Raw genomic sequence first — 12,698 nt, 5'->3', positions numbered from 1 at the left:
TGGAAACACGTTTTCGAGCGTTTCCGACACATTTCCGGGCGTTTCCGGCACGTTTCCGGACGTTTCCAGAGTAGTTCCGTTTCGGAAGCGGGAAACGTGGGTGTAAGCACGTTTCCGTGCTTCCTAGCTGATATTTTCTTTGATAAAGTGCGACACCATTCATTCAAAACTAAAAATGGCGTACTCCTATCGAAGTCCCCCTAGAAAATGTATTCAATCAAACAGGCAATTGTATAATGATTATCATCAAACTATTAGATCTCCCATCTTTTGCTGAACAGAATAAGTTGATAATATTCAAACATGTAAAATGATGATAACAGAAGATTGGAGATATATGATCAAGAAGAACATGAAGCATTTATCATTTTGAAGAACCGTCTTCTTTCAACAACAGAAGAACTACATTCAGATTCCCTCCTAGAGTTACTACTTACACAGTAAAATGTTACAGACCACCAGTATTCTGGGTGGTAGTTCTGAAAATGGTCGTATACCCAATTGCTATGTCCTTTTCTTTTTTTTCAAATCCTGCACTTCGGCAAGGAGCAAGCTACACAAACAGCCTTTGAAATCATGTTCTTTCGATGTGTTATGTATCCATAGTCAGCAGAATCAACAGGGTTTACAACCTACAAAAGTATTCCCCACAAAAAGGCAGCAATAAAGACATTCTTAGCCTAGAGTTATATAACTACAAAATCAAAATCGTTACTCACAGAGAATTAGTCAGTCCTGGAAATGTCATATTGTTAACACTTCATCTCCTTTCATGATCTAGTGTCTTGACTGCATCTCAAATAGCCTCAATGGCAGGCAGTTGTCACAGATATCCTGCTAAAATGCCTCTATATTGTTCCGATTCTCCGTCATTAAATCTTTCACTTGGAATATCCCCCATAAATGACAGACCAAAACAGAAATTCATTCAGTGTATCAAAATCAAAGTCTAAATCGCTACAAACTCCATCAGTCCTGTAAACTTCTCATTATCTCCATGGCAGCCATATCTTTTTGATGATCTAGAGTCTTAACTGCATGCAGAAGCACGTCCATTCCACCCCTACCTTGTTCTGATACCCCATCATCAACTTTATTATTCCAGTCAATTGATCCTTCACTTTTCTTATCCAGTTGCTTTTCATTTTTCTGATAAGCTTTTTTTGCCCTGCGTATCATCTGAATTGTTGCAGTACATTTTCTGCAAAACCATTTTCCGTTTGGAATGTCACATAGTGGTGGGTTCAGGCAATAGATATGGAAAGCATGATCGCAGCCATCACAAAGAACGATCTTATCATCATCTTTATCAGTGAGACAATCTCTGCACAAACAAGAAGGGCAGTACCAACGTGGACCATGCAGCTTTAACTGCCCTGCCGTCAGACACCTCGTGTGGTAGTATTTGTTCATGCAATATGGATGACCACAAATCTTCACCATCTCACCCTTTACCACAGCTCCACAAACTTTGCAAAGATTCAAGTCACCGTCCTCTTCAGATAATTGAACTCCATCATATGTACTATAGTTGGAGTTATCTCCCAACTCATTGAATGTTTCCTCATTTTCACCGCCAACTCCATCAGTTGCACTTTTGCTGGCAATCAGCCTTTCACACACTTCACAGTTTTCATGCGGTGATGCAATACCACAAGCAGTGCAACTTGCACAATACCAACTTTTTGAAGGAATGCCTTTGACGGCAGGCTGAATGCAAGATACATGGTACATTTCCTCACATGAATCACATACTAGACAATTACTCACATTTGCCTTGTCTCCACATTGCCTGCAAGTGCATACTGTGTATACACCCCAATCCTCTGTCTGCTCCAGCTTAGTATGAGAGTCAGATTCCAAGACTTGGAACTGCTTTAGAAAAAAGTAAAAGTTTAGAATATTTCAAACAACCAGCAGGATCAATCCCTACATTTAAACCTTAAGCATGATTTCTGAGATCCACTTAATAGGTAATCGTATCCAAGAACTAATAATAACCACCAAAATTGACTTCAATTCTTTCATTGTCAGGCAACTATATACCATTGCTAGACGAGTCAAATCACCCTTTTTCACATACCCACGATTAAACTGAATTCATCAGAAGTGAGAAGATTATGGGAAAGATAGATAGGCAAACAAAAAAAGAAGAAGAGTTTGCAATGGGTTTTGTTCTTGTACTATAAGGAATTTGATACGGTAAATAAGATCATTAGGGAAATCTTTTCTTATGCATTACAAGGCACCTCCATACAATCAAGACTTTAGATATCTAAGATATGGTTACACTATTTCAAGGTTGAAAGTCAAAAGTGGTTTACCTCATTGTTCCCGTCTTCAAATGTGTTGTAGCCTGAACCTCCGACCTGGGATGACAGATAAAGAATTTGTTCAGTTAACAGGTAGAGTGATGATAACTGCGTACTGAAGTAAATCATCATAAACTTAAAATGTTGAAATATACGTTGAAATATATACCAATACCATTATATACTACTGAATCATCTAACCTGGTCCTTGCAAGTCCTTGACATGTCCGATAGGCTTTTCGAAAGGGAACTCAATTCTGTACCAACCACTTGAAGCTTTCTCCATACCTGGACAAATACCGAGGTTCAGAATAATAAAAAATGACAGAAATTTATATTCATTTCAGATACGTGTATATGAATATAATGGTAGCACATGCTAGAGCTCCTTGTGAAATTATAGTTGACTTGCCCATTAACTGATTCCAAGCAACAAATTCAGAAGCAAAAAAAGTATTAGATACAGAATTCCGTCACATATTCTTTCTTCTAATTCTAACACAGAGGAAGAATATCTGAATATTATAAGGCAAATTTGACTTTAAGAATAAGGAGGACAAATTCTTTACTAGTCCGCAGTTATTGTAGTGTAGAAAAACTTTCTACAGTATGCAAGTTAATGACACAAAAAAACTTTTTTAGTCACAGGTTAATGACCGTAGTGTAGAAAAGTTCACTCCATCCATGTGATATGCCTTGCTTAGCAGGTTAATAAACAGACAGACTGTATTTACAAGATAAATAATAATGGAATTTAGGGAACCCATACGTGTAAAAGAAAAGTAACAATCTATACCTTCAACTCCAGCTAGAACGACATGTAATCTCACATTGGCACCAAAGGCACAGGTCATGACATTACCAAAATAATATTCCATAAAAACATTATACTCTCAAAGATTTTTGAATGTTCAAAACAACATCAATAACAAGACTAGAAACATCAAAAATCTTCACATTATATCTATATCATAGCCACATCATATATTTGCCATACTTGCGCCATTAGTTGAGGGATAAAAATCATGATTACTAAAATTATGCATAAAAGTATTTTACTTGCCTGTTGCATATCGTTTGAGAAGAGCAACGGTGAATCTTCATAAACTCCACTTTTCATTCTTGAGTTTATGCATTTGAGGTCAAAAATGCTGTCAGCCTTGATTCCTTGAAAATTTTGTAACAGCAGTTTGCACAATGAAGCAAACTTCTGTGAGACTAGGATATTGAAAAAAGCATGTTGGCACGTTGAAGTGACTGTATGATGCTTTGATTTACTTGAAGACCCATTGGATATAACATCCTCCTGCCCACTGGCTACATTATGAGGTCCATTCCAGACTGACCGTACTGGCAGCCAATACTTGCGCCTATCCTCATTATGATTATCAGATTCCTGCAATTCATCAACCAAATGGTAACATAAAAAATAATTTGATTGTCTTAAAAGTTGAATGGAAGTGTCAAATTCTACAGAATAAATTTCTAACAACTTTTCCATGCGTAAGTATTCTTGGTTGCAGCACAAACCATAGGCAGTGTGTGATCAATTTCTCGAAGATGGCCTAGGGCTTCTCTGATGCACACCTGTACACCACCTTCATCATCACTTACTGACTGACACATGCGCTCCAGTATGACATTTCTCCAGTGTGCCTCTGAGCAATCATTAAAACTATTTCTTCGAAGATGTTGCTCACAAGAGGTGTTGTTAATAACTGGGCCCACTGGCTGCTTTAGACGCTTCAAGAAATCACATGTAGGTTGATGAGAAAAACTATGATACACAGTTACCATCTAAAAGAAATGACGATTGATCTTTATCAATCAACGAAACACAATGAGGTAGGTTATATGAGATTCTGATCACCTAAATCAGTATCGACTAGTTAATTTGTTAACCCACAAAGTACCAAGAGTATCATTAGAGCTTGTAACCCCTTCAGACAGCAGATATACTCATTATCAATTTATCATTGCATTTCATACTTATTACTACCACATAAATTGATAGCGGTTCGTTCCCCACCCCTCCCCAAAAAAACTATATAACTCTAGTGTAGTGAACTCTCAAATGCACTTACGAGATATGATGTTTAGGTTATGTGTTCATAATTCTGTAATTTTTTTATATATTTTTTTGTTCTTTTCAATCTTCATTCTTTTAAATGTAATCTCAAATTTAAACTTTCGTTGTGGCATTGTGCAGAGTGATGTTTCAAGTCTCTTTATTAGGACGGCCATTTTTTAGCTACTTCTTCAGTCCACACAATAGAAGCTTAACATTGTCCGATGTATTTATATCTAATCATGATTAGTGTCATGAGCCAATAGCTTAACATTGCAGAACATGTTACAAGTAACCAAATTTAGGCACCGAGACAGAGAACCAAAAACTGTACCTGGTCCACCATCTGACTCGACGATTCCCCATTAGCTCTCTCATCTTCATGTGACTTACTCTCCCAACTCCACATCTCATGCCTCCGCCTCTTGTAAGTCCGAATACCCTCACTTTGCCCCGAGGAGCTGCTCTTGGCAATGCCATTACGAATCGCAACTCCAAAACCATTGGCTTCAATGTTGGAGCATTGAGCTACCATAGCACACTCCACGCTATCTCCATTGCATTTTCCTTCTTCAACTTCCATCACAAAAGACCAAAACCCCAATTCCTCCCAGACTTCACAGCCACAGCAGCCAAATTAGGGTTTCACAGCAGTCAATACCTGAAAGTTGCAATCTTTTAGCACCCAACAACTTCTAACCAAAAACCAAGCAAGAACAACACAACCATATAACATTGACATTGAAATCAACCATAGAAGAACCATCACTCTTTGGCAGCCAAGAAAATCTGAATAAACTACAGAAACAAAGAAAAGCCAGAATCTTGAGGCGTGTCTTTGCTTAAGGTGAACTAGGGAAACGTGAAATTCAACTGAAAGCCAACACTGTAACAAAGTCTTGAACTTGATTCTGGAACTTAAAAGCTAGCCATAGGTGGAATTCAAGATTCAATATTTGGTTTTGCAGCTTGTTGGAATCCAAAAACAGAAGCACACAGTAAACAAATTAGGAAATAATTGAAGGAGAAAGAGACAAGAAGAGAGCGAATCTGACCTGAGAGGGAGAGAGAGAGAGAGTGATAGAGAAGAGTGCAGAGGCCGAGAAAGAATGGAAATTTTTGGAATCTGGGAAGTGAGGAAGGTGTTGAGGTTGTGGAGCGGACCTTGTTCAGTAAAAATAAATAAAAATGCACTCTTATCTGGGGATTTTCTTTTTAAACTTACAAACACCAGAGCGCTATGACTCGGAAGTCAGACGGTTTTGTATTTTCTTTTTCTTGTTTGGGGGTAAAACCGGCGTTCTGAACTTCTAATTGTTGGCCATTTAAAATAACGTTTTAAGTGCTATTACCATTTGGTCTAATAGCATAAGTCTCGGTTCATAAATGAGAGGTCGTGAGTTCGACTCACAATAAAATTATTGTAACATATTAATTATTATATTTAATAAAAAAATATAAGTAATCAGAGAACGATACTTAGAAGTGGTAGCTCATTTACTTAAATTTGTAAATCTTAAGTTCATACAAAAATTACATTCAAAGAGTGAAGGTATTGACATCCTCCTAATAGGTATTCAACGATCAGAAGAACAACAATTCTTGAACCCCAATTATAGTGAAAACGTATTACCGCCATGGTCTTACAAGACATTAGTGTCATCATAATTCGTGTGCAACAACGAGTTTCATGCCGTGATATCACCACTAACACTCTTCAATCTATCGCGATTAACTATACAGCTCATGTATCTCAAAGAGATTGTATATAAATTCACTAATGAGTTTTAAGAAATTGTTAAACAAATGCAGATTATAGTCAACGAACAGTAACTTATGAACCCAATTGAAGAGAACAATGGATCACTAGTTGAGCTCACGCGTTCAAATCTCAAAAGAATTTGATGCTCACAGGGAGAGAGTAGATGTTTTTTTTTTGGTTAAAGGCAGAGATAGTAGATAGTAAAGTGAAAGTTCTAAAAAGAAAACAGTAAACAAATTCCAGACATAAACACCTTCCGAGTCGCGGAGAGCAAAAGCGGCCGACGACAACAGCAGCGGCGGCGGGGAAGATGAAGTGCATATCTTGCCAGGAGGACTACGACGCACGTGACGCCGGCACGTGCAAGGAGTGCTACATGGAGGCCAACGAAACCGAGGAGGAGCTCAAGCGCGAGATCGACGACCTCAAGTCCAAGGTCGCCTTCCTCAAGTTCTCCCCTCGCTCCCTCCACCCCATTCCCTTCTCCGACGTCGTTCTTCTTGCCTCCGATGACCCCTCCTCCTCCTCCTCCTCTGGCCCCTCCGTCCCCGCCCACAAGGCCGTTCTGGTCAGTGTACCCACCACCCCATTCACATTCAAGATTCAATTCATGTTTTCAACATTGTGATTTCTGGCGTTTTGATTAATGACCAGGCGAGTCGTTCTCCGGTGTTCAGAGCAATGCTGGAGAACGAGATGGAGGAAAGCCTGAGCGGCACAATCAAGATCGGAGAAGTCTCCTACGACGCCCTCCGTGCCTTTGTCAACTACCTCTACACAGCCGAGGCATGTCTAGACGAGGAAATGGCCTGTCACCTGCTGATACTGGCGGAGAAGTACCAGGTGCAGCATCTGAAAGACTACTGCCAGATGTACTTGGTGTCCAAGCTCAACTGGGACAACTCCATTGTGAGTTACACCTTTGCGCACCAGCACAATGCCAAGCGCATTGTTGATGCAGCACTGGCGCTGATCACGGAAAACATGGACAAGCTTACTACGCGGGAGGAGTACATGGAGCTGGTGCAGAAGGATCCGCGGCTGGTGGTTCAAGTGTATGAGGCTTATCTGTCGAAACAGATTAACACTGCGGCTCAGAAGGATTCTGCTGGACGAGCAGGCCTTGAAGTCAAGCCTCCCAATGGAGATCATGTACTTTACTAAAAATAGTGTGCAGAATGTTCTGTGAGGAATGCCTTATGCTTTGTTATGACTTACAATATCATCTTATCAGAGTTCATATATGCACATCTGAGTATTTGCCTGCCTAATTCTGTGCATTTTGTATTCTTCCTTTTAAAAACCAACAAAAGTGAATGTGCGAGCTAATTTTCAGGTGATTCTACAACATACGTATGCAATAAGTTGGTTGCAGTGTCTCCTTTCTTGCGGTGAGACTTCGAGCCGCTCTGCAGAAGACCTTAGTTCCTTTGCACTAGATCATATTGTCACAAACGCTCATCACCTATTATGATCTTCCAGCTTACACTGGATCCTTCTCCTTTATCATGAAGTGCAGGTCGCACTTGCAAATTCCTGAAGCTCGCCGGTTACAGACAGAATTGCGTCCACACACAGACGCGCGCGCAAAATTTAGATTGATGAGACAGTAGGATAATGTGACTCGACTTTTACTCTTTATAAAAAGGAGGTGTTGTGAAATAAGACGTACAATATCATCGTATTACAGATCATTTTTATGCACAACTGAGTCTTTGACTGCCTAATTCTGTGCATTCTGTATTCTTCCTTTCAAAAAAACAACAAACGTGATTGTGCAAGCTGATTTTCAGATGATTTTACAACATACGTGTGCAATAAGATGGTTGCAGTGGCTTCTTTCTTGCGGTGAGACTTCGACCCGCTCTGCAGATGACCTTAGTTTCTTTGCACTTGATCATATTGTCACAAACGCTTGTCGCCCATCAAGATCTTCCAGCTAGCATGGGGCCCTTCTCCTGTATCGTGTAGTGCAGGCACCCAACCAACTGCACTTGCAAGTTCTTGAAGCTCACCAATAACAGAAACAGAGTCGCGTATATAAACGCGTCCTCCAGGCCTCAACATTCGGTCCATTTCAAGAATGATGGTTGAGAGATTACACCTGTTGGTAACACAGATAGGTTATTAAAAAACCTGGCTACTCTACAATCTGCATTATACGAAGGTCCACCAATAAATGAATCATATGGGATATATGTATTAGTGTATTACCTCTTTTGCTCGATAGAAAAGAGACCTGCTGCATGCAATAAGTCGTATGTTCTCGGGTAAGTGTCAAATGGCTCACACCTGAAAAAATAGATATTAGCATCATGATGAAAAATATGCAGCTTTTTATTGTAATTTCTCCAACTTAGCTTGTACTAGCCTTATAAGTTATAACTTGCTACTCGGCAAATATCCAAAACCAAATTATGCGAAGTCTGCTCCAGAGGTACACAAAAAGAAATTTCACGTCAAGATCAGAAAGTAAAAGACTGCCCATACCAGTCATGCATAACTCCAACAAGTCCGCGGTCATAAATTACAGGTAATGTGTTGAAGCCAGATACGGGTACAACATTCATAACCCAACAATCTAGCCCATGGTCATGCAACGCTGCTGCAAACCTGCAAGATGAAAAACTCAAAATGATTTCAAGATATATTTACGAAGTTGAAAGATCAATCAAATTAGCAACAGCTTTATGGTGGATTTAATCATGAAGAGCATACCCTCCATATCCAGCCCTCATGTCCATTATGTTTCTAAAGTTTAACTCTTTCCAATGGTAAGCACCAATATAACCGCTTAATATTTCATCCCAGTACTTTGCCTCTGCCCTGAAGATTTCTTTTCTAGATATGTAGGCATCCAATTTTATGCTCTGGAGTCTGTCTGGTGCATCCTGAAGCCGTGCAGGCCACATAGGAACATTTGCTCCATAACCATTCTCTGGTAATTGAGTAATGCATGCCTTCAAACCAACGTACCTGCAAAAAGTATAACCATGAATCATGATCTTGATCTTCTTTGCGATGATTCAAAACATAATTAATTTGTTCTTTGCAGCAAGGCCTTATGAATCATGATCTTCTTTGCAGGTGTCAAATTTCATAACAGCATTTAGTACCCAACTAAACAAATAATAATATTACAAGATGAAAATTAAATTTGATATGCGTACATGTGTGTGTGGGTGCACATAGTATATCAATTGTAAAATATCTGATGAAAAGCAACTCAAGTTCCCTAACAAATAAACCATCTCCTAATTACCCAACAACTTCACCACATCTGCAGGTGAAGGTACTCAACAGCATTAAAAATATCTATTAGATGAGTACAGATAGCTTGACTTTCAGTTAGTTTAATGATATGCAAGACATGCACAAAGTGCATTCGATTAGTCATGCAATTGATACAAATTGCCATTTGAAGAGTTTTATTCAGCCAAGAAGTCTAACATTTAAAGTATGTCATACCATCAGACCAAAAAAAAAAAGTATGTCATACCAAACATTGTCTGGATCATCATTGGAATCACATAATGGAGGCTGCACACCAGCATCACGACCAAGATAGCAGCTGTTGTTTAGAGGTTTCCTCCATATGGCAATCATCCCTTCCTTCTTTATAAGTTCCCAACAAATGCGGGCAGTCAGGTCCTCCATTTCTGTTGATATACAAATCCTGATCTTAGTCTCCAACAGTAACAGTATAATTATATTACTATCTTGTTTAATACCAGAGAATGTCAGTCATGAGCTTCAGACGCTACAATTAGTACAGAAAGATACAGTTGGTACCAACGAAAAGTATAAAACATCACATGATGGGCTACCTTTCCATTGTTCTTGTAGGGCTACTTCATGTTTGTAAACAGGCTGCGCTGCCCAAACAAAATGACCTCCTGCTCTCAGCAACCTGTCAACCTCAAGAAGCCAAATTCCATCTACATTACAGATCATGGAAGAAGGGATGAGCTTTTATTAAAAACTACAAAGAAGTTACATATATTTGTTTCACTTATTCTGCATTACATAGAGACTAAGAGAATCATTTCTTTGATTGATACGCAGTTCAGATACACCCCATTAGATTGATATGAGATCTTAAAGCTATAAAACAAAGAGAAAAAACAAGGATTTTCAATGATATGTAAAAGAGATAAAGATTACCATCGCGAGTCCAATTAATCCTACATCTTGAACAGTGGATCAAGTCAAAAGCCTGGCTTGGATATAACAAGCGGTGAGTAGCAAACACTGCCACCATAGCAGGCACACCACGCTCCAGAGCAAACTGGATCTGGTTCTCATGGACATCTTTCGGCGCTACTGACAGAGTGGTCACATTACGTTGCATCAAAAAGGCACCAAAACTCGCTACTCCACAACCAACGTCTAAGGCTACTCGAGTCTTGCGTCCAAAAGCTATTTCAGGAACCATCTGCTCACTCAATCCAAGCAACAATTGTCACCATCATGTAAACAACAAATTCAAACACTCAACTGAGAATCGTTGAAGCAGCTAACCTGAGATATCTGATCCAAGTACTCATCTGCCCCATGAATAAACTGCGTTCCACCTCCAGGAAACACAAACTTATCCCCCTTTATCGCTATCCAATTCTGACCACCTTTATCTTCAACAAGTCTTGTATGGGGCACATTACTGAACCACACCTATCCATTCATCTCAATTCAGTCTAAAACAACAGTCATTCTTTCTCAAACCAAGATAATAACAGTAGCATATTATACACTTAAGAACTAGCACATTACAACTAATGCCACATTTTACTCAAAACCAAACTCACAAGCAACACGCAAAACCAATCCAAAAAAGCAAAACTTGAACAAAGACCCCAAAAAATCAAAATTTGACCAGTTTTCACAGTCGAAATGCACCTGATCTCTGCTCTGAGGCCAGGGAATTCGAATCTGATACCCTTTCGGCCTCGGCACCAAGCAACTCAACCTCTTGCCGTCTCCAGGACAATGCCTTTCGAACTTTTCACCTCTCTCAGTTGAACTCAGCTTCTGAATCTCCTCCACATTATCCAAACACGGTATATAATCAGTCAATTTCTGATCACACACTCCATACTTCTCAACCTTGAACCTACCGCCACCGCCATTGCCGCCCCCGCCACCGTCCCTCACTCCACCGCTCGCATTTCTCAGCTGCTCCGCCAGGCTGGCGTCGAACTCGCCCACCTTGAACTCCTCCGACATCGCGCCGTTCTCGTCCACTATCCCCATCCTCTCCACCTCCGGCGGCGGTGGTGGAGGTACAGCGGGAGGAGGTGGTGGTGGTGGATTGGATTCCGGCGGCGGAGATGCCAAAGTGTGAGTGCCGCCGGCGGTTGAGGAGGAGGAGGAGAAGGAGAGGGGAGAGTAGGAGGCAGAGTAGTGGTTGGCGAGGACGAAGAGGGTGAGGGAGGCGATGACAACAGCCGTGATTTTGATGAAGGTCGGAGTCTTCAAGATCTCCGCCGCGGTGGCTGTGAGGGCCTTCATGATTCTGAATCGGTTTTCGGGTTTTCGGGTCTTCGGGTTTCTAATTTTGATTTGGATTTTCAGAACCAAAGTGTGAGTGAAGACCCCGCGCCGTGGAGGCAAAGGAGTGTGGAGTAATAATCTTTAACACGTAGGGGGTATATATGGAATATAATTTAGTTTTTCAACAATTTGGAAACTCTGATGCAACGTGATTGGTTGGGGACTTGAGTTCAGGTGGGGAGGTCTGCTAGGGTACAGCGGCACTTACATGGATGTTGATAGAATTAAAGAGGACTTGTCTTGCTGACGAAGATTGAAGAAGCTCATTGTCTTTCTCTTTATTTCTTTGAAGCTTTCTGGGCATCTATATCTATCTAGTTGGGAATTTGGGACAATGTGTCTGCATCTTTTGCTCTGTCTTGGAGTGGTGCTTGGGTTGATGACTTGATGGTGGGGTGTAGGGCATAATTTTCTCTTGTTTGATGTTTTACATGAGTATGGAGAATTAAACTCTCACTGATACGATATTGGATTTCTGAAATTGCATAGGAAGAAAAATAAGAGTGATATTTTAGTATGTTCTTAAATTCTTGTGAAGTAAACGCTTCCTGAATTAGAGGAAGTGGATAACTATACATTCTCTTGTACTTGACCATGCAACTGAAGAGTTTTAATTTCAGTATTTCACTAAGAACTGAGCTCTAAAATTGGATTGATGATAGCTCCAGGACAAGCCAAACGGACGATAGCTCTTCGATGTGCTAGTTTCTAATGCATGTGACCATCTTTACCGTCTACGTGGCTTTTTCATGCAATCATTTGACCAATGACACATGTTCATCTTGTTCATATATAGCACATAACAAATATCTGACCAATTGGTACTTTAGGAAATGAAATGAGCATTCTTTCTCTAGCTTACTTCCAGGTTATTTTCATATATGTTTGGAAGGATATGCTAAATAATGCAAACGATCTTTGCACATATCACATATATATGATACGTATTGACAGTGTGGATGCATATGATATTTTTCTTGTCAAATGCAACTGATCTTTCTCAAAG

At 40.0% G+C, this 12,698-nt stretch overlaps 3 protein-coding genes across 3 annotated transcripts; 1 reads left to right on the top strand and 2 right to left on the bottom strand.

Annotated features, from left to right (window-relative positions):
* Positions 1 to 315: 315 nt before the first annotated feature.
* LOC126782347 (PHD finger protein EHD3) lies at positions 316 to 5,561 on the bottom strand. Its single transcript, XM_050507573.1, has 7 exons — positions 5,436 to 5,561; positions 4,715 to 5,041; positions 3,843 to 4,055; positions 3,376 to 3,708; positions 2,514 to 2,600; positions 2,325 to 2,369; positions 316 to 1,872 (listed from the first exon to the last, which is right to left on the bottom strand). Exons 2-7 carry the CDS (start codon positions 4,961 to 4,963, stop codon positions 970 to 972), a joined length of 1,830 nt encoding a protein of 609 aa, XP_050363530.1. The 5' UTR covers positions 4,964 to 5,041; positions 5,436 to 5,561; the 3' UTR covers positions 316 to 969.
* Positions 5,562 to 6,348: 787 nt separating this feature from the next.
* On the top strand, positions 6,349 to 7,413 carry LOC126783710 (BTB/POZ domain-containing protein At4g08455). The gene is made up of 2 exons (XM_050509226.1): positions 6,349 to 6,710; positions 6,797 to 7,413. Exons 1-2 carry the CDS (start codon positions 6,453 to 6,455, stop codon positions 7,304 to 7,306), a joined length of 768 nt encoding a protein of 255 aa, XP_050365183.1. The 5' UTR covers positions 6,349 to 6,452; the 3' UTR covers positions 7,307 to 7,413.
* Positions 7,414 to 7,757: 344 nt separating this feature from the next.
* LOC126781937 (probable methyltransferase PMT10) lies at positions 7,758 to 11,693 on the bottom strand. The gene is made up of 9 exons (XM_050507061.1): positions 11,039 to 11,693; positions 10,664 to 10,813; positions 10,307 to 10,577; positions 9,970 to 10,080; positions 9,642 to 9,801; positions 8,861 to 9,118; positions 8,633 to 8,755; positions 8,357 to 8,434; positions 7,758 to 8,246 (listed from the first exon to the last, which is right to left on the bottom strand). The coding sequence occupies exons 1-9, from the start codon at positions 11,648 to 11,650 to the stop codon at positions 8,048 to 8,050; spliced, it is 1,962 nt and encodes a 653-aa protein (XP_050363018.1). The 5' UTR covers positions 11,651 to 11,693; the 3' UTR covers positions 7,758 to 8,047.
* Between the last annotated feature and the right edge of the window lie 1,005 nt (positions 11,694 to 12,698).

This window comes from Argentina anserina, chromosome 2 (assembly GCF_933775445.1).
Source record: "Argentina anserina chromosome 2, drPotAnse1.1, whole genome shotgun sequence".
NCBI classification, from domain to species: domain Eukaryota; kingdom Viridiplantae; phylum Streptophyta; class Magnoliopsida; order Rosales; family Rosaceae; genus Argentina; species Argentina anserina.
This window is presented reverse-complemented; position numbering and strand designations above follow the sequence as displayed.